At 53.3% G+C, this 24,264-nt stretch overlaps 1 protein-coding gene across 2 annotated transcripts; it reads left to right on the top strand.

The window, feature by feature from the left end:
• SLC41A1 (solute carrier family 41 member 1) lies at positions 1 to 23,392 on the top strand. 2 transcript variants are annotated; one of them, XM_032467036.1, is made up of 11 exons: positions 1 to 106; positions 2,696 to 3,710; positions 11,981 to 12,088; positions 13,209 to 13,280; positions 13,893 to 14,037; positions 14,172 to 14,318; positions 14,936 to 15,083; positions 15,946 to 16,025; positions 16,934 to 17,068; positions 17,354 to 17,502; positions 20,807 to 23,392. In XM_032467036.1, exons 2-11 carry the CDS (start codon positions 3,336 to 3,338, stop codon positions 20,990 to 20,992), a joined length of 1,545 nt encoding a protein of 514 aa, XP_032322927.1. In that variant the 5' UTR covers positions 1 to 106; positions 2,696 to 3,335; the 3' UTR covers positions 20,993 to 23,392. The 2 variants fall into 2 exon arrangements, with proteins under 2 accessions (XP_032322927.1, XP_032322926.1); XM_032467035.1 differs by lacking the exon at positions 1 to 106 and adding an exon at positions 302 to 991.
• Positions 23,393 to 24,264: the final 872 nt, after the last annotated feature.

Here is a 24,264-nt window from a genome sequence, read left to right as displayed (position 1 = left end):
TTAAGGCCAGTTCTATCAGGCTGAGCCATGCGCTTGGAGGAACGCGGAATCCGGCGGAAGCGCGAGGTGACAAGCCAGCAGGACAGGAGCTGTATCCAGGAACAAGGTAAGGACGGTTCTCTCCGGGTACCGAGCGCGGGGAAAGAGCGCGGAGGTGGCTGCTTGAGCCCCGGGGGGTGGTCAGAGCTGGCTGGCTCCACAGAGAGGCTGCCCGGGCTTGCTGACGGCCAGAGGCTCAAGGAAACATTCAAGACGCAGGAGTGGACGCGCACAGGCGCACACGCCTCCGAAGGACGAGGGAATGGGCCCGACGCGGCAGAGACGACCTGAGGGAGATGGCACAGCGCCTGGAGGGCAGGGAAGCGGGAACCTCCGGCCGCCAGCGGATGGGCGCTGGGACCCGCGAGCTCGCGGCACCGACAGTCAGCTCCGCGTTCCCGTCACTCCTCGCACTGCGTTTCCCCGGCGCCCCGCCTCCGGGGCACGAAGCGAAGGAAAGGGGCCGGGCCGAGGCTGAGCCCGCCCCCGCCTCGTCCCCGATTGGCTACTGCTGTTGTCCATCTAGAATCTATTTTTGATGGAGTGGGGGTGCCACCCAGTCTGCCCCAGATCACGTTTGCCACTAGCAGCCAACCAGTCGGGCCCAAGTCCGCGGGCAAGAAGCGATTGGGGCGAGTGAGCTCGGCCCCGCGGTCCCCCGTCTGGGTGCCCCCCGCCCGAGCCCGGGGCGGTATATTCTGCCCTCCCCGGCCACCTCCCCCTCGTGGAAGCGGTGCGGCGGCCTCGCAGTAACGCAGAAGCGAAATGTAGCCAGCTGGGTGTCGCGGCTGGACGCTCGCCTTGCCTGGGGGTGTGGGGGTGCACGCCGGGGGCCGAGGAGGACTGCCGAGGAGGAGAAGTGATGAGAAGAGGGGGAACCTTGCACCCCCCGAGACCACGGGTCCTTGCTGCCACTCGCCAGGCGCCCCCCTTCCTCCCAAGCGAGGGGCAGGTCAGTCCTGTTGAGGGGGTGGGTGGCGGAGGGCGGGAGACCTGGCGCGCAGCGCATTTGCTGAATCTGATCGGGGAGAGGCGGGAGGACACCCAGTTACTACCCCCTTCCACCCGCCCCGGGTTTGGGGATACTAAAACGGTCTTTTTTTCGTCCACTCCTCAGGGCATCCTGGGTCACTCTCGCTTCTTTCATCCCAGGGCCTTAGGCCCTTCTGAAGTCTCTTTACAGGAAGGAGTTGGGTGAGGGACTGGCTTCTCTCCCTTCGAGCCCCCTTCCAGGTTAGGTGACCTGCCAGGAAGACGGGAGAAGGAGGGAGGGTCAAGTTTTAGCGGACTCAGAAACTTTTCTGGCACAAGGGCAGTGAACTCTCTCCTGCTCAGAGGTTTGCTTCTGGATCTCTAGTGAGGGTTTTTGAAAGAACCACAGGACAGTGTTTAAGGAGACTGGAAAGGATAGTCCTGGTGACGTGAGTGGATAGAAAGAGAAAACAATTTCCGTGGGCCAGTTACTGGAGTTTGAGCCACCCTTTCCCAAACTGTAGTTGACTAATTGCGTGTGTTTGGAATACTTGAGGACATATTCATCCCTTCCTAGGGAAATTCTCTTTAAGTATATTTTTTACTTGTGAGAGCTATTCTGACGAAATGGAATAGGGTGGGATCAAGGCCTGGGGATTCCTTTAGGCAAGGAAAGTGGGGCCATTCAAGCTAAAGAGACTGTGCATTTGGGGATAAGTGCATTTTCGCTTATGCTGCTTTGGTTTTTGTTTTGCTTTTTTTTTTTTTTCCTCGGTTGGTGCTTTTGTTTTTTGTTTTTGTTTTTGTTTTTTAAGAATTCCATTATATCCAACTCTCAGTAACCCCGGGGAACAGGGCGAACTTAGAGAACCTAAATGTGGGCATAATAACCAATCATTTTACCCTCTTTCCCTTCAAACTGAGATAACACCCTGTCCTATCTGACAAGCTCACAAGGCCAAGAGCAGGGGGAGAGAAGTAGGGACAGAGGCCTGGATCCAAGTCAGTGTCTGAGCTTTTTGTAACACTGTTGACTCTCAAGGGCAGGAGTGGGTAGGCCTCTGGCTCTTGGCCTTGGTCTGGCAGCCTTGCCCCATTGCCCAGGGAGTCCTCCTGGTATTTTTTTTCCTCCGAGACTAGGGCTTTTAGGGGGTCTGGGGACCTTCACTCAGTGGTCAAATTCTCCCTGCTTATCTGCCCTGTGTGGCTGTCTTGTGACTGTAAACAATCACATTCTACAGCGGGGTGGCTGTGTGGCAGGGAGTTGGTGACTGAATTTGTAACTGACCCCACTGGGAGACCACACCTAAATAATCTTGGGTTCTTACTGGGCATTCAAGAAGGGATTCCCTGCCAGGGCATCCCTGCCCACCCCGGGTTGCTGAGAAGGCAATGCCAAGGCCTCCTGCCCAGCATCTTCCCAGTCCCAGGCGGGCCCCATCTCATTGCCGTTGACCATGGTGGTGATCCCTGTGGGGCGGGGGGTGGCCTGTTGGGAGGATGGCGGGAATGGTGCCTGTTGGACATCCAAATGTCTCAGGGCAGGAATGGGTGACTTTAGTGAAAAACGGAAGGCAAATGGCAAACTCTTTATGCCTGCCTCGTGGGAGAATTCTGCCAGGAGGACCTGCCCTTTCTGTATCGTAACATTCTCCTTTTCTTGTCTTCTTTCTTCCCACGTAAGGTGTTCCATACAGATTCTTGTGACTTTAAGGACCAGGGATTTGGGAAGCTACGAGGTCTTCCCAGGAAGGAAGGAAATCTCTGGAAGAAGGGAGAGAGACGGCAGACACTGCCCTGGGACCAGCAGAGCCCGAGGAGCTGTGGAAAAGAGCCCAGCCAGAGGCCGGGGAAGGAGCTGCAGCCCCAGCCCAAGGCTGCCTTCTGAAAGATCTGAACTCAAGCTACTTTTCATGAAAGAAGGCCACCTCAGAGGGCACCCCAGACTTGACTGGGCTCTTCTACTCCTCTGGATGCCCCCTGCTCAGAGGAGCCTGCGCTGAGAACCAAAGAAGAGGCCAGAGAAGTCTCCCCCAAGCCCGGCGCTGGCCGGCTGGGTCAGGCATCTGCACCCCTAGCGGCCAGCTGCAGAGTCTGGTTAAGACTTTCTTGCTTCCTTCCAGCTCGTGGCTTCAGTGCTTGATGGGGCTGCCTGTTGGTGGATCAGTTTTTGCAGCGCCTGGTAGGAGCGGAGAGCCGTGGGAAGAGGTCCCGCGGCAATCAAGCCTGGGTTCACCCCAAGACTAAGTTTTTTCCCAAGTTAGAAAGGGAGAGAAAGCCAAAAAAGAGAGGAAAGCTCCCCTTTCTCCTCCTCCCTTCCCGTCATGTCCTCTAAGCCGGAGCCAAAGGACACCCACCAGCTGAACGGGACTGGCCCTCCTGTTTCACCCTGCTCTTCTGATGGCCCTGGGCGAGAGCCGTTGGCCGGGACCTCAGAGTTCCTGGGGCCCGATGAGGCTGGGGTAGAGGTGGTGGTGATCGAGTCTCGGGCCAACGCCAAGGGGGTTCGGGAGGAGGACGCCCTGCTGGAGAACGGGAGCCAGAGCAATGAAAGTGACGACGTCAGCACGGACCGTGGCCCCGCACCACCCTCCCCGCTCAAGGAGACCTCCTTCTCCATCGGGCTGCAAGTGCTGTTCCCCTTCCTCCTGGCAGGCTTTGGGACTGTGGCTGCTGGCATGGTGCTGGACATCGTGCAGGTAGGACCTGGGTAGGGCAGCTCTTGACCCTGAGCCCAGAGCCACCTTTTCCTCCTGGGAATTTGTCTCTTGGAGCCTTTCCTCCATCCTCCCTGTCAGAAGCAGCTGCTGCTTCCTAGAATACTGTTTCCCTTTGGATCATGTCCTTGGTTTCTTCTTGGTCTAGTTACTTTCTACAGCAGCCCTAGGAAGCCCGGTAGCCCCAGGGAGGTGGTCAGGCCAGTATTGCTTACCAGAAGCAGAATTGGTTCCAGAGCTCGGGCTTGGAAGAGGAGAAATGGAACAGGGTTGTTGCCTGCCATCCCTCCTGGGCATCCTTGCTGAGCCCAGCTCAGTGGGAGACATTTAGATGGGTCTCCTCTTTATGCTTTCTTTTTATGCCTCTACTTTGGGGTTTCAAGGACACCCGTAGTAGAAAGCTCAGTTTCAAGTCTCCCTTCCATCCCCCTGCTGGGCAGGAATTTGTCCAGCTGCCAAGAGGGTCTCAGATTAAGTGGGAATGTTCTTAACGGCATTTCGTGATGCTTGTCTGCCTGTAACCTTGGCAGGATCCCCTTGGGGAATGGGGGTGGAGGTTGGGCACATGCTGTCTGATAACCTGATTTGGGTGGGGGGTGGGGGCGGTGACATGATCAAAGTGCTAATTACGTGACATATATGGAGACAAAATATAACCAAGCCTGGGCAGACCTGTCTCTCCTCCTTACTCCTCACCTGTCTTTCATGAATCTGCTATGGGCAAAGAGAGTTCTTTGTGAGGCTCCTGGGTAGAATTAAGGAGAGGAATTGGTGGGACCCGGAAGCTAAGAGCCAGGGATATGTTGCGTTAGTATATTGTGAGCAAGGACTTTCCCAGAACCTCCAGGTCCCAGAGATAGTTAAAAGTCTTATTTTTAGCTAGAGTCTTTGAAGCTCAGTAGAGCACTCAGAGCTTTCTGAAGGTGCTGGGTTTATCTAAGTTAATCATTAGCATTCATCAAATTCCTACATAGTGCTGGGCTCTGTCCTAGGTACTCAGAGAAATACAAAAGCTGGAGGAGATCTGGCCTTTGCTCTTTGGGATCATCCCCTGTCCTTCCCCACCGCCACCACCCCCCAGCCCAGTGTGTCCCTGACCATGGAATCTCTCAAGAGGACGTGGAGTTCAGCATCCCCTCCTCTTTGCCAAGTCAACCCGACAAACGATGCATGTGGTAATACAGAGTCCTGCTGGCATGTGTCCATGTCTGTGTCCCAGGAACTGAGGGTGGGTGGCTCTGGGTGGTTGCTTCGGTAGTGTCCACCTGGACCACTTTGACTGGGGTCTTTAGGAGAAGCCTGTACCTTTGGATACTGATGAGGATGGTGTTTATGTCACGCCAAAATGCCTTGTGCTGCCTCCTCTCCCCTCAGCCTGTTGTCTGGGGACTCGCTTCTCCTGGAGATGAGGGAGCCGGCCCGGGTCTGGGAAGGTGGGCTTTGGATTCCTCCCCCTGGCGGCTGCTCCTCCTCCCGGGGCAGTTAGTGGGGGTCATGGGAGGAGGAGAAATGAGGCCAGAGTGGCCGTTCCTCCACGTCTTCCTTCCCTTTCCTGTGGCCTTGGTTCTCATTCGCAGAGTTTCCCAGGTCTGGTTTGGTGCGTCCAGTGGGGTGTAGAACCAGGGTCTGGCGGTGAACTTATTTTCTGGATAATAAGAATGTCAGCAGGGAGCATTTGGTGGGTCCCTTCTGTAGGCCTGTAGGTAGAATATAATTTGTTGATAGGTAGCCTGTGGCTCAGAGTCAACAAGTCAACCTGGTCATCTGACTCAGAACCTGCGCCATTAATCTCTGTGGCCTTCACTGCGGCCATGGTTTGCCAATTGGTTAAAGACTTTGGGAGGAGTCTGCTCGCTTCGTCTTTCCCTGAAGAACAGGAGTGGACTGGAATCTGGAACAATTGGAGTTGTATTCTCAAGTGAGCAGGAACAGAAGTTCTTAGAGAGCCCCTCCCCCCAACCCACACACAGAGAGTTCTAGAGCTAGAAAAGGCTTCTGACCTCTTGCCCCACCCCCACCCCTCAGCCATGAGCCTGAGAGACCTAGGTAGGAAATTTGAAGCCAGCCCAGTGTGCCCACAGATGGCCAGCATTTGCCCTTGGTGTGCCACCTCGGCTCACCCCAGAGCTAGGGTCCGGTCGGTATGGATGACAATGACTGGTTTGTCTTTGTCCCCCTCCCCAGCCTCCCTGCTGCAGCTGGCCCGGAGCAGGCCCTGCAGATAGCTGCAGTGATGTCATGGCAGGGGTGGGAGCAAAAAGCCCAGGGCGTGAGACCACAGGGAGACTCTTATTCCACATCCAGAGGGGTGAGAGGGGTGACTGACAGCCTCAGATTCAGGAAGACCAGGACGGTTTCTAAGGGCTCACACCTGCATCCCCCCTTCACAAGCTCAGATGGCCTTCGGTGGGACAGGATCTGGGAGTGCCTAAGAGGCTGGGGCCACCTGCGGGAGCTGGCTATAGAGTGTTCCCAGTGCCTCCAAACAACTGAGCAGAAGGCCCAGTGTTGCTGCAAGATGTCTCCTTGATCTAGGGCCCCCTGTTTCCCTCCGCGGCTGCAGAAGCCCCAGTCTCTCCCCAGAAGGCCCATTTCTGTCTCCTCTTATCTGCCCTCCTCTCCACTCAGCACGTACAGCCAGCCTCTGCAGTGAGATAAGGGGCTGGCGTACCGGCCAAAAGTGGGGAAGGGATAAAGTGGGCTGCGATCTGCTGCATGCTCCCTACTGAGGCTGAAAGTTCCTATAGCATTTGGGAAAGAATGCTGGAGATGCTGTGCCCCGCCTCCTGGTCTGGTCTCAGGCTGCTGCAGAGCATCTCACTCCCCTCTTCAGTTAATATTTTGAGGGATGGAAGTGGCAGGAGGTGGCGTGCCAACCTTCACTGGAGCGTCCATCTGTGTTAAGACAGGTGGGACTCCTAGGTCCTTATCTTAACTCACTACTCACTTGCTGAGGATCCCAAGGAAAGGAGACACCCCTCCTTCCCCCAGATAACCCCTTTTCTGCCCTGCTGTGTATACAGAGGAATCCACCGAGATGAAAGCGGATGGCAAGCTTGGGGAAGTGGAACGGGAAAGAGCATTCCTCTCGTGGCTGGCCTGCCCCCGCGGCTGCTGGCATTCCTGGGCAGGACACGCGGGCTCCACATGACCACCCCTTTTATCACACTTTGTACAGCCTTCTGTACCCAGGCGTTGCCTGGGGGCCCTTCTCCTGTGACACCTCGAGTATGTCTGCGGGTTAAGGGGAAAGCCTCAGGTGAAGGCTGGGTTTACTCTGATCTATTTTGACCCAGCCCTCACCCTGAAAGGTCAACTCCAGCCCAACGTCCCAGGTCCTCCCGCAGCCTGGTTCTTACAGCTTCTAGGGATTTCAGTTTTCTTCACGTCTTTGACGACAGCTCTTCTGGGCTGTGACTTTCTTCCCAGCTGCTCTCCACCTGGAGGGGAAGAAGGCTCAGAGCAGAATGATCAAAGGCAGGGGAGGGTCTGCCCTTGAGGCTGGAGGAAGTGAGGGATAGACGAGCAAGCTGGCAGGACGGGGAAGCAGTAGCGGCAGGGCCACTGAGGTGCGAGACTTAGGCTGATTGCTCAGAATCAGAATTATTTCTAAGTGTCGGGGGCTGCAGTCTTACCCTCACCCTTAAAATATCAGGAGCCAGTGAGCCCCCACTCCCCGCCAAGGACAGAGAAAGAGAAGAGGAGCAGCATTTCTGAGAAGCAGTGAAATCTGGTGTCCCGTCCTGTCCCCACTTCCCACCCAGTGCTTCCTGGAACATGTGCCCTTTTCCATCCCCAGCAGAGCAGGAAGGCGTGGGTGAGCGCTTGGCTGACCAGTTTGACTTCAGGGGCAGGAGCTTCCAGCCAGGATGAACAGGATGGGCCTGAATTAGGCCTAAGGAGGAAGGAGAGACACTGTCTGCACACATTCTACCCACTCCTCACCTCACTAGCCTAACCCTGCTTCCCGGGCTCTTCCCAGAGCTGTGTGTCTGTGTGTCTGTGTGTGTGTCTGTGTGCGTCTGTGTGTATGTGTCGGGGTGTGTGTGTGTCTATGTCTGCGTATGTGTCTGAGTGTGTGTGTGTGTGTCTGTGTGTGCGTGTCTGTGTGTCGGTGTGTATGTCGGTGTGTGTCTGTGTGTGCGTGTCTGTGTGTCTGTGTGTGTGTCGGTGTGTGTCTGTGTCTGTGTGTGTGTGTGTGTGTGTGTGCACGCACCCGAAGGCACGTCAGAGACTCCCACGCCCGAGCATCATCTTTGCGAGGGTTTTGTGGGTGAAGAAAGTATGTGTGTGGGAATTGGCTACTCTGACCCAAGTGCCAGCTCAGAGCTTTGCTGGGCTGGGGGCCCGGGGACGGGAGGTTTCAGGCTGTTCCTGGACAGGCTGGGGAGACTTTTGCATAGGGGCTATTATTGCAGCTGCTGGTTCTCCTCGCCCGTCTATCCCGCATCTCATCACCACTAAAACCCCATCCCTTCCAGGTCCTCGTGTAGTTAAAGGAGAGGGTGCGTGTGTGCTGGGAGGTGGAAGGACCTGGGAGTGCTTACAGTGGCAGCCTGGGGTCGGGGGGAGCACTTAGCTGAGCTTCATACATTTTTTCTCATTCATAAAGACAAACAATATTCCTTACAAACAATTTAGAAAATATTGCTGGCATACACGTGGAGTATTTCCTTCCGGGCTTCTTCACTCTGCCAGTACGTGTACGTATATTACATACGCCTACCTGGAGACCTCAGCTCTTCACAGAGCTGACAGCTTAGAAGCCGGGAGGGGCAGGTGTTTTGCAGTGAGGAGGAGATGTGAGGCTGTGCTCTGAGAGGAGCTTTGAAAACCCACAATCGGCTGCCCTGATGAGGGGAGGGGAGGGAATTCTTCCTCTCTGGAGCTGCGTGTCCAGTTGAGGCGAGGGAGGAGGAGGTGCAAGGCCTTGCCTGCTGGGAGCTGGAACCCCGGTGGTATGCACAGCCGTGTCCAAGAGTAACAGTGCCCGAGTTCCTCCAGGGCGGATGGGGCTCACTGGGGCTGGCTGCCTTCGCTCTGGGGGCCTCAGGGGTGAGAAGGGATTTGCATCCCTCCTGACTCTTTCTGTGGGTGCCTGAAAGTTCAGCAGCAGTTGCCGGGGGAGAGGGGATTTCTTTCCCATCCTTAGTCTTCAGAAAGGGGCTTCTCTAAAGAGTCCTGGGCCTTCCACCCGTGAGGGGCCAGGCCAGGAGCTCAGGGAAGGGTAGGATCTAGGCTTAATGAGATGAGCCCTTCCCAGGGTCCTGGTAGGGACTCACCCTGCTGCCATCACCGTTAACACACCCATACCCAAAAAAACTCAAACAGGGAAAGAGGAGTCCTTGCCTCCATAAGACACCCCAGGGCCCAGCCTCTCCTGGTCTCTAATCCTGGCCTCAGCCCTTTCTGATATCCCTGCTCACCCTTTTTTTTTTATTGTGATTTAAAAAAGAAAACATAAAATTTATCATTGTAACCATTTTTAATGTATAATTCAGTAGTGTTAAATATATTCACATTGTTGTAAAACAGATCTCCAGAACTTTTTCATCCTGCAAAACTGAACCACTGTATCCACTGAACACTAACTTCCCTTTTCCGCCTCCTCCCAGCCCCTGGTAACCACCATTCTACTTCCTGTTTCTAGGAATTTGACTCCTTTAGATACCTCATGTAAGTGGAATCACGTAGTATTTGTCTTTTTTGTGACTGGCTTATTTCACTTAATATTATGTCCTTAAGATCCATCTGTGTTGGGGGGAGGGTGTAGTTCAAATAGTAGAGCGCATGCTTAGCATGCATGAGGTCCTGGGTTCAATCCCCAGTCCCTCCTCTATAAATAAACAAACAAACAAACAGAACTAATTACCTTCCCCTGCCAAAAATAAAATAAAGTAAAACTAAGTTATTAAAAAAATAAATAAATAAAATAAAGGTCCATCCATGTTGTTGCGTGTAACAGTATTTCCTTCCTTTCAGGGCTGCGTAGCTTTTCCCTTGTGTGTATAGACCACGTTTTGTTTATTCATTCTTCCATCAGGGGACACTTGGATTGCTTCTGCCTCTTGGCTATTGTGAATAATGCTGCTGTGAATATGGATGTGCAAATATCTCTTCCAGACCCTGCTCTCAGTTCTTTTAGCACATGGGAGATTGCTAAATCATAAAGTAGTTCTCTTAATTCTTTAAGGAGAGATCATACTGCTTTCCATAGTGGTTGCATCATTTTACTTTACATTCCCATCCACAGTGCACAACAGTTCCAATGTTTCCTCAACCTCACCAACACTTGTTATTTTCTGGGTTTTTTTAATAGTTTCTATCTTCATGGGTGTAGGTGATACCTCATTGTGGGTTTAATTTACAGCCTCGCTCATCTTTAACTATAGCATGTCGGTGGTGGCATTGCCTTTGGGACCATCTGATCTGCCCCCTGAAGTGTACGGTTTATAGTCAGGCGCTCAAGGCCCTTGTAACTTGTCTAAGGTGCCTCCACTGCTCTTTGTGTGAGGATGTTGGGGAGCGAGCACGAGGCCCAGCCTTGCAGTCTCTTGTGGGGGACCCAAGGCTCTCAGTCCAGTTCCCTTGCACATCAGAGCACTTTCCCTCCTGACCAGGATGCTCGGATTTGCCTGCATACCTCTGCCTGGCCGCCTGACCCCTCCCCTCTCCAAACCTGAATGTTTCCCACTCTTAAAACAAACAAAGGAGCACCGAACAGAACCCACATTGCCCTCGGGGCCAGGGAGGAAGCGCAGTCCCAGACTTTTTGCCCATCTTCAGTTTCAGTTGCAACTAAAGTAGCTTTTAAATAGCCCATCCTGGCTCCTGCAGGTTTTCTTCCTGGCGTTACGGAGCGCAGTGCTCTCTGCACCTCAGTTTTCTCGTTTACAGAATGGGGATTGAAATAGCTCCTCCCTCACTGGGAGGTTGGTAGGATGAAATGAGAAAACGCGCATAGAGCACTTAGCCTAGCACCAAGTGCGGACTTAAAAGATGTAGCTGAAGAAAAGGGTGGGCGGAGAGCCAGGGCTGGGGGTGTCTCAGGGAGAGAATTCACATCTCCTTACTCCCAGATCAGTGCTCTTCCTGCAGGGGGACACGCCCCTCTCCTAGCTGAGAGATTTGGGAAGGTCTGTGGGATGAGGGAGTTCAGAGGGGGAATAAAAAGCTTCTTGCAGACCAGCACTCTGAGGTTTGGGGGCCAGGGTCTGACTTCAGAGCCCTTTCTGAAGGAGGGTTGCTGTGGCTGAGGCCCAGAACCCTTGAAGATAGAAACCAAACAAATTCTAATCTCCTCAACCCCAGCCCCGTGGAGCCCAGCGCTCAACAGCTGAGACAACACCACCCAAGGCTGAGGCCACAGAGAAACTAGACTGAAGGTGATTTGAAGGGAGGTTCGCAAAGGGGTGTAAGCCAGCCCAGGGTGACTCAGCTCTGTGGGTCCCCAATGTCTTTTCCCCTGGCCCCACAAAGCATGCAGAGGAAGCAGAGCCAGGCTAGGGTCTCCTGACCGGAAGGGACCCTCTACGCCCCCCCCTTTTCTGGGTGGCAGGAAGGGGGGCTGTGTTGTTCGGAGCACCATGGGCTTGGTTTGCTTCCAGGGTTCCTGGAGAAAAGGCGGCTGATGTGCTCACTCCCTGCTGATTCCATTTCCTCCTCAAGCCCCTGCCCCCAGACTGTCCAGTTGTAACCAAGCAAGGGTGCATGTGCCCACAGCCAGAAAGCCAAACTCTGACAGCGGCGTGTGCAGCCAAGGAAGGGCTTCGTGCGGGGCGCCAAGCAAGGGAGTGGAAGATAGGCCTCCGGTCCACTCCCACTCGGTCTTTGAATTGAGAGTTTTTCAAGGGGAAGAGCAAAGAAGCTGGGGGTTAATCATCATCTTGTGACACTTCTTAATTGTAGTTTCGGAGTCTGGATGCCTACTGTTTTTTTAAGAGACTCTGATCCGATGGTCCATGACCCAAGGATCTGATAGCTCATCTTGCCCTGGAGGAACAACCTGAGTCTGTACTTCAACAGTGTTATCACTGACCTCAGCAGTCCTAGCCACCTGACTCCAGTGGCTTGTGTTCAGTTAGCACAGGACTGAGGAAGAGGGGACAAGAAAGGGAATAAAGTTTTGGATAGAGTGATTAACCATAAACTCAAGAAGGGTACTCGCTTTTAGGTGAACTTAGTTTCACGTTCAACCTCGGTGCCAGCCCTTTGGGGCCCTGAAATTCCTGGGTTCTGTTTTCACCTTGTAGCACTGGGAAGTCTTCCAGAAGGTGACGGAGGTCTTCATCCTGGTGCCTGCGCTGCTGGGGCTTAAGGGGAACCTGGAAATGACCCTGGCATCGAGGCTTTCCACCGCAGTGAGTGTCCTGGCGGGAAGGAGTGGGGCACACAGAGGACTCCGGGCAGCACAGACCCCGACTAGGAGACCGCTGCAGCCCTCTCTCAGCCGCCCGGGGCTGCGGTGTGGGGCTGGGGTAAAAAGGTGTAGGGAGATCCCGGGCTGGTTGTCCAGCTCCTGGGCACGGGCTCCCTGCCCAGAGTGGTTCCCAGGCTCGGTTTCTGGATGTCCCAGCCATCCCTGGACTCTTGCCCCACCCCCTGCTTCGCAACCCACCTCGTGACTGTTTGTGCAGCTTTGACAGGCAAGGCTCATGCTGCTCCCTCCACCTGCACAGATGGGGGCCTCCTCTGATCTCCAGCCCTACTCTGCAGCTGGGCAGGAGCAGAGCCAGGCCTTCCCAGCACCCGCCTCCCATCCCGTTCCCTTTCCCCCATGGCCGCTTGCTTCTCTGTGAAGGAAGAGGTGAAGAGGGGCTGCTCATCCCTCCCCCCACCCGCAGTCGCTTAGATCAGCCATGATGGTTCAGAGACTGAACCAGATACAGGGCCCTGGGCTGGAAGCCATAAAACTCAGGACGCCAGGGGAGCCAGGTGGCAGGGATGTCCCTGCATAACCATGAGCCTGGAGAAGGCAGCAGAGAGAAGTGGCAGCCAGCCTAGCCCTCCCCAGCCGGCCCTACTCCCGGCCGACCCGTGCCACCTCGCTCCCTCCCAAACACTCTTGCAACCTCTGTCCTGCACCCGCAGCTGATTTCCTTCCCTAATAGAGCAGGCTGGCTTCAGAGCCAGGGATCCATCATGTCATTCTAACCCAGGTGGGAATAAGCCACCCGAATGAGAAGGGCAGAGGATGAACTCTGCCTCCGCTCAGTGACTGCCCTGAGAGGAAGAGGGTGGGGAGCCCTGCTGTGGGAGCCCCCTTCTCACCCCCAGCCCGTTGCAGGACCTCAAGTCTCTTCAGCTCCTTCCCTCTCATCCCAGCCCCCTGCCCCTGCTTCACTCTCCCTGCGGGTCGTACCCTGGTCCCAGAGTCTCAGGTCACATGCACTGCCTACTGATCCAGGCAGGGTCCTAACGGACGGAGCTACAGGCCTTTTCCAGCCTGGAGCTCCAGAATCCTTGTCCCCCCTCTCCCAGGCCAACATTGGGCACATGGACACACCCAAGGAGCTCTGGCGGATGATCACTGGGAACATGGCCCTCATCCAGGTAAGACAGCAGGTACCAGAGAAGGTGGGCTAAGCTTCCTCCTTGGTCAGGAATCTGGAAGGCTCAGGTCAGCCCCCCACTGGCTCCTGAGTAAAGCTCCCGCGTCCTGCTGAGCTGGCTTCTCCCAGAGCAACTCTAGGAGGTAACCAGGTTTCCTAGGAGAACAGCAAAGATGGGGGGACCCTAGTATCTCCAGTGTCAGTTCTTGACTTCCAGTGGTCCAGAGAGCTGGTGTCCCCACAGATCAGACTCGGGAGGAGATTCAGGGGTGCTGAAATGCCCTGGACCACTGTTGTCCCATCTCCCCATGAGGCCACACAATTTCCAGACTGGTCTCAGGCCTTGTGTCTGGACTGAAGTCTCACCCCTATCCCCAGAGGAATATTCACTCAGCTAGTAACATGTCCTGGGCTCCTGCAGAGTGCACTCCCCAGTACTGGTGTCTGGTGTGAAACTAAATAAATAAAGGGATTATTCCAGCCTGGGAGGGTTGGACAGTCCGGCCCAGCCTGCCTCCTGGGGCTGCTGAGGGCCAGGAAGAGGTCTGGCTAAGTGCTCAGTGACCTCAGCTAAGAAGCTCTCTGCTCTCCGAGTTACCACTCCCCTCCACAGGTGCAGGCCACGGTGGTGGGCTTCCTGGCTTCCATCGCGGCCGTCGTCTTTGGCTGGATCCCTGACGGCCACTTCAGTATCCCGCATGCCTTCCTGCTCTGTGCCAGCAGCGTGGCCACAGCCTTCATTGCCTCCCTGGTCCTGGGTAAGGAAGGGAAGGGAGGGGCAGGGAGTAGCCCAGAGGTGTCAACTAAGCTTGGCACCTCCAGTCTCTCTTTTTGTTGCTTGATGCCTACTTACCTCTTCTTACTTTGCCTGGCCCATCTCCTTCCTCCCCAGGCATGATCATGATTGGAGTCATTATTGGCTCTCGCAAGATAGGAATCAACCCAGACAATGTGGCCACGCCCATTGCTGCCAGCCTGGGCGACCTCATCACCTTGGCACTGCTCTCAGGCATCAGCTGGGGACTCTACCTGGAGCAGGGTGAGGCTGAGGCCACCGAGTGCGTGACTAGGGTGGACTCCTGTGTGGGGCTGGGAGAGATGGTAGTGGGTTTACGAATGTGTAAAGATTTCTATGTTCTTAACGATTTGGTTGGAACACAGTTTGTAGTAACTCCCTCCCTTCAAGAGATGAGGCTAAGTATTTATCTCAAATTCATGCAGGCAGTAGGAGCAGGGGTGAAAATATCTGAGAAATATGCTTGGTCCTGTGGATTCTTACCTCCCTTGGAGGGGTAAGGTGGGAAAGGCAAAGGAAAGGAACTAAAAGCTGGAAGCTGCTTGCAAAATGAAGAAGAGGAGGGGAGACAGGGATTTCTGAGGATCAAAGCAAGAAACCTGGCATCTGGTCCCTACCCCTAATATGTCCAATGTCTGGGGAGGAGCTTTCAGCCTTGGTTTCCTCATCTGCAAAATGGAAAAGGCTGGCCCTGCCTACCTCCTGGGCTTACAGTGAGCATCAAATGAGGCAGTATATGTACTGGCACTTACCATGGTATTACTGTTGATCTGTTGGGACATTTGCAGGCTGAGCCAAGGGGAGGCTGCGAGCCGGGAGGCACAGTGCTCACCTCCCTCTCTGATCTCTGCCTCTCTCAGGTGTCTGGCAATACATCTACCCCCTGGTGTGTGCCTTCTTCGTGGCCCTGCTGCCTGTCTGGGTGGTGCTGGCCCGACGGAGCCCAGCCACAAGGGAGGTGTTGTACTCGGGCTGGGAACCTGTCATCATTGCCATGGCCATCAGCAGGTAGGCTCGGGCTCTTAATACCCACCCCCATCCTCCCCCGTCCCTGCCATAGACTCTCTTTTAAGCCGTGGAAAAAGGGAGTGTGGCATGGACTCTAGAAATGCCTTCACCGGTGGATCAGTCACATGTCTTTCTATTGCAAGCAACAGAAGCCACCTGAAATGGGTTTCATTAGAAAGCAGAACATGTTGGCTAGGGAACTAAAAAGGCACACCTGCATTCAGGGACATAAATGACATCATTAGGGCCCTGCAGTCTCCATTTGTCGGTTCTGCTTTCCTCCGTGCTGGCCTACAGTTCCAGGTCTGCACTTTTCTTTTCTTATGCTTACTAATTCCAGGATGGGGAGAGAGTTTCTTTCTCTCAACAATTCCACAGACTCCCACTATAGAATTTCATTGGCTCTCACTCAGTCACCTGGTTATCCCCGAGCCAATCACTGTGGCCTTGGGGATGTGCTGCTCTGATTGGATGGGCCTGGGGCCTTGCTATCATTGGAGCACTGTCACTCGAACCACAGTGACTGAGTTCGAGAGAGGTGGTTCCCTGAGGAAAAGCCCAGCACTGTTCCCAGGAGGGGAAATAAATACTGAGCAGGCAGAACAGCAGGCAGCTCCTCGGCCAGCGTTGGGGGTGGGTACCGGAGGCGGCTGCCTGACCCAGCACCACCAGCTTGCTCGGGGCACTGTGCCAATGTCAATGTTAGAACATCAGCTGCTTCTGGCAAAGGAAGCGAGGACTGGAAGACCAGGGACTCCTGGGAGCCACCTTGCTGCCCACAGCCAGATGGGCCTGGTCCTCTCCTCCCAGGGACCGAAATCTTCAGTGATCTTTGTGTCATCTTGTCTTTGTGTCTGTGTAGTGTGGGAGGCCTCATCTTGGACAAGACTGTCTCAGACCCCAACTTTGCAGGGATGGCTGTCTTCACACCTGTGATTAATGGTGAGGTCTCGACGTCAGCTGCCGGTGGGGAGGAGAGGACAGGGTCAGAGGACTCGGGGGCTGTATATCAGTCAGAGTTCTAGCAGGCAAGAGAATCCAACTCAGTTCAAGACTTTAATGACGGGGCTGCTCACAGAGGTGGAAGCAGGGTAGAGGGACCCAGAGGGGAGCAACAACAGGAAGCCCTGGTCCTCAAGGGTCAAGGGGGAGGAAATGGTGTTGCAGGAGCCCAGAGAGAGCCCTTCTCTGCCCCTCGCAGGGGTTAGCCACTGCCAAAAAGCAGGAGGGATCAGGAAAGAAATACCCAACCTCTCTCTCCTCCCACCCTTTCTGTGTACTTGGTGCCTTCTGATGAACAGACCCAGTTAGAAGCAGCCAGCAAGGGAGGCTGGGCGATGCAAGTCTGTGGAAGTCAGCTTCCCAGGGCTCAAAGCAAGGCTGAGGGAATAGGTTGGGGTGGAAAGGCAGAGTAATTAGTACAGTTCCTGGGAGAGGTACCAGAGTTCAGAGCTCAAACCTAATGCTTGAAACTGGTTACTGGAACCAGTGCATTAGCGTTGGGTGGCTGGGTCCGTGCAGAGCTTCCGAGAGGGGCTAAGGCAAGGCAGGGCCCCTGTCCCCTTGGCTGTGTGGGACAGCAGGTGTGCCAGCTGCTCTGGTGGAGAAGGCAGGCTCCCTGAGTCTGCAGATCTGCCCATGTCCCTCCTTGCGCTCTCAGCCACGCCAGGGGTGCATGGGAATGCCACATTTCCATAGTAAGGAGGATGCGAGGAGCCTGGAAGACTCTCTGGAGAAGGGGTACCCTTGTCTTCCTTCTTAGTGTCTCATTCTTCTCCTAGGGACTGGTGCAGGGGCCATGCACTACCTCCCTGGCCCCACCACGTCTCAGGTCTTGTGTGTCTCTGCAGGTGTTGGGGGCAATCTGGTGGCCGTGCAGGCCAGCCGCATCTCCACCTTCCTCCACATGAACGGGATGCCAGGGGAGAACTCTGAGCAAGCCCCTCGCCGCTGCCCCAGCCCTTGTACCACCTTCTTCAGTCCCGGTAACGTAATGCCAGAGTCCCCACCTCCTAGGTTCACGCCATCACTTAAGAAACAGCTATGGCCCAGATACATGGGTTCTCTTTTTCTGTTGGTTCTGGAGGGCAGAGCCCAGGCAGGAAGGCTGTCCTTGCCTGGGACACCCTGGGGGCTGGGAACCACAGGATGGAGACGTAGGGACAGTCAGTTTCCTGCTGGCCCAGAGTATAGCGTAGGGCCTCCTGACTTTGAAAGGCCTCCTGGAGCCAGGTCTCCTCCTTCTCACACCCTCTCTCCCCCGGTCCCAGATGTGAATTCTCGCTCGGCCCGGGTCCTCTTTCTCCTCGTGGTTCCAGGACACCTGGTGTTCCTCTACACCATCAGCTGTATGCAGGGCGGGCACACCACTCTCACACTCATCTTCATCATCTTCTACATGACAGCTGCACTGCTCCAGGTATGGACTGGCAGGGGCACGGGCTGGGGCCAGGGCTGCCCTGCAGACATGGGAGGGGGAGGTCCAGGCTTGGCCCATCAGACACTTGGCCACCTCTTTCTCTGTGATTGGGTGGCCGATAAACACCGGACAGGGGCTCAGGAGAACAGGCGAAGTCACTAACATGCTGTGTGACTTTGGCCCAGTTGCTTTACCTCTCTGGGCCTCAATAATACATTTGTAAATTGAGAGGAATGGACCAGAGAGGGTGGCCTACCCCCACTGGCCAGGCCACGCAGCTCTGCAGGTTCTGTTTACGTGCTGGGCTTCCTTGGGAGATTTCATTTGAAGAAAGGGTTTCACAGCTTGAAAAAGTGTCAAAACTGCTGCACTAGATAATCTGTGTCTCACATCCAGCCTTGCCACTCTGTGATACGATGGTGCTTTCTCCCTGGTTTTTTTTTTTTATTACATTTTTGCAACTTTTATTTTGAAATAATTATATATTCACAAGAAGTTGCCCCCCCCCCAAAAAAAGAATGTAGAGAGACCCCATGGACTCTTCACCCAGTTCTCCTCAGTGGTAACATCTTACATAATTACAGCACAGCATCGAAACCAGGAAATCAGCATTGGTACAGTCCACAGAGCTACTCAGGCGCACTCGTTTTACTTGCACACGTGTGTGTGTGTGTGTGTGTGTGTGTGTGCGTGCAGGGTTATGCAGCTCTATCTATGTGCATTCCTATAACCACCACCACCGTCAAGATACAGAAGTCCATCACCACAAGGCTCCTTCATGCAACCCCTTCATAGCCAAACTCACCCGTATTATTATATTTTAAATTCCTGCAGATTTGTTTTGTGAATAGATGGTAAGAGTCACATGGTTCAAAATTTTTTAAAGGTTCATAGTGAAACCTCAGTGAAAAAGTCTTCTTTTCTCCCCTTTTCCCATCCATCTGGTTCTTTTCCTCACAGGCCACTGGTGTGATCTGTTTATTTTTTTAATTTTTTTAATTGAAGTGTAGTTGATTTACAATGTTTCAGATGTACAGCGAAGTGATTCAGTTGTAATATGTACCTGTATTCTTTTTCAGATTCTTTTCCATTATAGGTTATTACAAGACATTGAATATAGTTCCCTGTGCCATACAGTAGGTCCTTGTTTATCTATTTTATATACAGTAGTGTGTATCTGTAAATCCCAAATTCCAAATTAATCCCCCCCCAGGTGTTTCCTGTTTCTTGTATATCTTTCAAGCTTTATTCTGTACCTATACAAACAAACAGACATGTTTTTCTTGTTTTCCTCCTTTTTAACACACATGTAGCGCACTGTACGTGCTGCCCACGCCCTGCTGTTCTCACTTAACAATCTGTCTTAGAGATCATTCCACATCGATGTGTAAAGAGAAGAGCACACTGATTTTTATGGCTGCATTCTCTTGTGTTGTATAGATGCACCATAATTTCATTTAACCAGTCCCCTGCTGGTTAACCTTTATCCCTCCAACCCCTCATCCCCAACTTATGTGTTAGGACATCTTGGCAAGGGACTGGCCTAGGAATCCACCACATGCAGTTTCTCGCAGCAATTACCCCAAGTTGTCACATTCCTCTGTGCTGGGGTTCAGTGCACTCGGTGGGAAAGGGGAGGGTTGTGTGTGCTGAGGGTCTGTGGCTGGGGGGTAGCCCTCAGCCTACATTGGGAAGGATGTGCCTTGGCTCCATTCCCCAGTAGGAACACGCTGGAGGCTGCTGTCACCTCTGCTGTCTTCTCCAGGCTGCGGCAGGCTGGGGTGTAGCACTTGATCTAAAGGTTCTTCCTGATTCCTTTGCCACCACCTCCCAGCCACGTGTGCCTGGGCCTGCTCGGGAGGCTGGAATGTGGGGACAGCTGCTGCCATTCCCTTCCTGGGGCACATCCCAAAGTCCTCCTGGCCACACGCTCTTTATTTGGGACTTTTTCTGCAGCTGCTGGAAAGGGTGTGAAGTTAAGGGGCGGGGGCAGGGGGAGGAACTGGCCCTCACCCAGGCCGGGGCCAGGGACACAGGAGTCCAGGGCAGCCGTGTGCAGGGCCACGGGGAATGTGATGGGGGTTGGAATTGTAACCCCTGGCTTCCTCAGAGAGAAGACAAGAGAGCAACCAAGTTTGCCTAAAAATAGGTGTCACTTCTGGCTTCCGGATCCCCCAGTGAGCCCTGGTTCCTGTATCTCAGCCCCTTTGGGCAGAATTTGCATAGCACAGTATTTACAAATTACTGTAAAGCCTCCCAGATGACTGTGTTGGAGCTTTACCGTTAGAAACCACCTCATTCTCACACAGGATGAAGTCATTTAGAAAGCCCGAACATCAGGGATCATGCAGGGTATATAGAAGACGCAGGCCCGCCCACTGCCCCGTGGTATTCTAGATCAAATACATCACCAACTTAACAGTGCGTGTGACTCTTGTTAAAATGCAGGTTCCGATTTAGGAGATCCAGAGTGAGGCCTGAGAGTCTGCATTTTTAACAAGCTCCTAGTTATTGTCGGTGCTGCTGGTCCTGGGCCCACTAGCAAGATTTCTAATCTAGATCCTTCTTTATTTTCTATAGTAATGGAAGAAAAGCAAGGGCCCAGATAAACCAAAGCAGCAGATAATCCAAAATGTCTTTTGAATTGCTATGCACTGTCTGCTTTATATTTAGCTGACTTATTCTGAATTCTATTTCGCTAGGACTAATGTTAACATACACTTGCATTCTTTGCGCCCACAAAAGCAGAATGGAAGGGGTCAGGAGGAAGCCAGCTTGGGATAATCAACTGTTACTCAGACAACTGTGCCGGCAGCAGCCTCAAACACTGTCCTTGTCCCACTTGGCTCTGAGGAGAAATCCCTGTATGAAAGGCGAACCCTACCCCCCAGCCCCCTGCCGGGCTCCCAGAGAGGCCAACAGGACGGGAATTGGAGTGACCTGAGAATCGGATGACCCGGTGTTAGAGGCCAAAGGGATGGATTCCTGCAACCAGTCGGGTGTAGGTTAGGAAGCCCCCTGTTTGGTAGGTTTGAAGGCAGAAAGTAATGCGGATATGGGAGACCTCAGGGAGTAGCGACATCTTCCTTCCCAAAGAGTCCAAAATACGCCTGTCTTCTGTTCAAGGTGGTAACTGTGGGGTGGAGGAACATAGAGGGGTTACCGGGTGGAAAGATGAGCTGTCCCAGCTTAAGGGTTGTGGACGGCCAAGCCTTGTGATGCAAAGAATGGGTCCAATCGTGTGGCCTCTGGCTCCCCCTGGAGAGAGGGGATGGCTACAGGCTGGGCCCTTCTGTTTCTCCAGGTGCTGATTCTCCTGTACATCGCAGACTGGATGGTGCACTGGATGTGGGGCCGGGGCCTGGACCCGGACAACTTCTCCATCCCATACTTGACGGCTCTGGGGGACCTGCTTGGCACTGGGCTCCTAGCACTCAGCTTCCACGTTCTCTGGCTCATTGGGGACCGAGACACGGATGTGGGGGACTAGCCTGGCCACTCAAGCTCCTCTCCACCCCTCTGCACTTTCTTTCGAAAATTGGGTTTTGTTCTCCTTCCCCCCCCCTCCACTCCACACTCCCACCTCTTTCTAGGACTTCACTTTGATACTGAATTCTCATTATTTTCAATGGGAATTTTTATACATTGAGCCAAGTTTGTATAGCAAGAATTCAGGCAGGACAGATGGACTGCGATGCACAGTACAAGTTGATTTTTGAGACAATCACCAAGTGCAATTTCATGGTGGGTGCCTCCAGGTGAGGGGCTCGGGGCAGGGGTTTCTGTCTGGAATCTGGGGCTATTTGGTGTAGCTTTAGCAAACTCAGTCTTGCACCTAATGAGGAAACCCTTTGTGAGTGGGCTCTGGTTTTTTCGGTTTTGTTTTTGTTTTCTTTTTTTCTTTTTGGTTGAACAGATGGAGAAATAGCACTCTCCTCTTCCCTCCCCCACATGCATACTTCTTCTAGAAATGGACCAACTTCAGAGCGCTAGGCAGGAGACAGCTTGCTCCTTGCCCGAAATAATCCTAGCCCTATTCTCTGCCCTTCTGCTTTCAAAAAGAGTGGGGTGGACTATTTAATTGTGTACCTGGTTCCCACCCAGTTGCCTGATAAATACCACCAACCCCTCCCTTTGATCTTTTTCCAGCAGATTGTCTCATCCAGGAAGAAATGAGTGGTGGTCTGGTCTCCTTGTTGACCCATGTCCACCTATAGGTTTGCCAAGATCTACATCTTTCCTCCCTGGGCCCAGAGGACTGATTCTTTATCTCTGTTCAACCTGCATCTCTAATTGTCTCTAAGCACTACCTTCCCCAGAGCTTGCTAGGTGGGGTTCCGAGATTAGGGATGGAGAATGGGCATGTGGAGAATGGTTGGGAGGGTGAGGGCAACCAGGGGTGTTTCACTGCTGCTGTTTCTCCTGAGGACATAATCACGTGGTCATCTTCGACTCTGGCACTTCCGAAAATCACTCATTCTTCCATGCCAGGGAGGGCAGTTCTCCTCTCTCTTGACTTCTGCCCATGTTCATCATTCATTCATTCACTCATTCAACAAACACAGCCTCCCCAGTAGGAGTTCTCCTGCAGGCATGGTCTGAAGCTTATTGAGCACTGTTTATTGAGTGCCTACTATGTGTTAGTTACTGTGCCAGGCACTGACTAGCCAGGGGTAAGGGAAACACAGTTCTAACCTGGCCTCAGTCCCCAGATACGAAGGCCGTGTGCCCTTTTCAATCTGGCGGAGAAAGTTTCCTCCCTGTAAGTATTTCTATCTTTATCATCAAACCAGATTCTGCCCTTAGATTTCCCTCCCAGATCCCACCTCCATACAACACTGACCACAGCTAGAGCCCCAGCCCCATTGCTCAGCTATGGTTGATTTCCCTAAACGACCCTTCCTCACCTTCCCTTCCCTCCAACTCTCCTCACCAGCCACCCAAAAGAGGATTCAGAACTAGGAGGCTGGCACCAACCAGCTACTTTTACCTTTCTCTGCCCAGCACCAGAGTGGAAGAACACTGGAACCTCTGCACCTTCCCTGTGACCCTTACTGTGAACAGATCCACATTCACGTGTGTACACATCTGGGCATGAGGATGCAGGTCTTTTCTAGCCTCTCTATCCACAGCCTCCCTATCAATCTTCCCCTCTGTAGCATCCCCAGGGGAAGACTAGACAGTGACCCTGTCTCTTACCAACACCATGCTTCATCCCAGGAACTTGCCCTGAACCTCCAGACACACTTTCCTCTCCCTCCGTTTCTACCCAGGCCACCTCCGGCATCTAGAACCTTAGAATCGGAACCATAGAGGTTACCTCGTGGGGGTTGTGTCCAGCAGAGCTAATTAACACCAGCCTGGGCTTGCTTCTGCTCTTCCTCGGGCCTTTTTTCATCTTCTCCTCCACCTCCAAACACATTTGCACACAGACGCTTTCTTGTACAGACACCCGAACCAACTCCTCTGCCTCCAAGGCTGTGCACCTGTGATCAGCAGTCACTCCTGCCCCAGTCACTCACCCCTCCCTCATCCCTGGAGTTGGGCCAGGCTGCCCTGGAGGTGTCCTCCTTTATGGAAAATGCAGGCAGGTAGGCGTGCCCCATGCCCTGAGTCTGCGTGCGTGCCGAGGGAGGACTGCGGGGTGAGAGGGAAAGAAAAGGAACCTCACGACTTCATGACACTCACAGAAGATGGGTTTCTCTTCCCCTGATTGCACGAACTGCATGTACTTATGGCCGGGCTGCAAGGAGCGACATTGGTTTATATCCTTTACAAAGTTACAGAACTGTGTCTTAAGAGAATTATTTATAGTGACTATAACTGAATTGACAAATGTCAACGTAACTGATAAATTATATTTGGTAAAATAAAGAGGACGTTTATTTAGGTGGTTGGTGGTTCCTATGTGTCTCATCCAAAAGCAACTTCCACTGTTGTTTCGGGGCCCCTCTGTAGTCCGGTTCTCTCCTCACACGGAAGTGGAAAGGGGCCAGAGTGTGGCCAGAAATGAAATATCTCTTAACTACAGAGATACGTGATAGAAAACCAACGTCAGTCATTTATTGAGAACCCGTTTCTCAGTGGTGCTCTGGGACGTATTCCAGAAGCCTTGCTCTGCCCTTGCTATCCACACACCTCTCTTGGGCTGAAGTGCAGGGGGTACAAGCATTTATGGATTAAGATTCCTTCCCTCCAGAGGTTTACAATCTGCTTGGGTCAAAATAACAATAGCTATTATGTGTTGAGTCCTTATCACGTGCCTTCACTGTGCTCAACCCTGTAAGTGCTTAGAAATTTACAATTGACAGCAAAGGATTTAGAGTCAGACAGGCCTGGGTTCAAATCCCAGCTCCTCTGCTTGGACTTGTGTGACCTTGGGCAAATCATTTACCCTCTCTGAGCTTCAGTGTCCTCATCTGTACTGAGACCTATTTCCTCGGGTTGTTAGGAGACTTCAGTGAAAGAATTGACATAAAGCACTAAGCACTGTGCCTGGCACATATTAAACCCTAAAATCCTAGGCGATGTCAATACACTGGCCACAGGGATAAATGGAGGGTGGTTGGGGAGCAGGCAGATGGAAAGGACACCTGAGTCTTGAGGGTCAGGGAAGTCTTGGAGGAAGGCGAGAAGAACAGGAGTTAGGAGAAGAAAGAGCCATCCTGGAAAGGGAACAGTAAGCTAAGCAGGGAAGTGAGCCCATTGCTTTTTGGGAACCACAAATAGTTCATATGACTTGAGTTTGGAGGGCAGGGTGAC

The sequence above is a fragment of the Camelus ferus genome, chromosome 23 (genome assembly GCF_009834535.1).
Source record: "Camelus ferus isolate YT-003-E chromosome 23, BCGSAC_Cfer_1.0, whole genome shotgun sequence".
In the NCBI taxonomy this organism is placed as follows: Eukaryota; Metazoa; Chordata; class Mammalia; order Artiodactyla; family Camelidae; genus Camelus; species Camelus ferus.
This window is presented reverse-complemented; position numbering and strand designations above follow the sequence as displayed.

Bases quoted from the DNA above. Each gene is read 5' to 3' on its own strand.
- SLC41A1 (XM_032467036.1), top strand. From the start codon at position 3,336: ATGTCCTCTAAGCCGGAGCCAAAGGACACCCACCAGCTGAACGGGACT. The intron at 14,038-14,171 runs GTAAGGAAGGGA...CTTCCTCCCCAG, and splicing joins CATTGCCTCCCTGGTCCTGG to GCATGATCATGATTGGAGTC. The intron at 15,084-15,945 runs GTAGGCTCGGGC...GTGTCTGTGTAG, and splicing joins ATTGCCATGGCCATCAGCAG to TGTGGGAGGCCTCATCTTGG.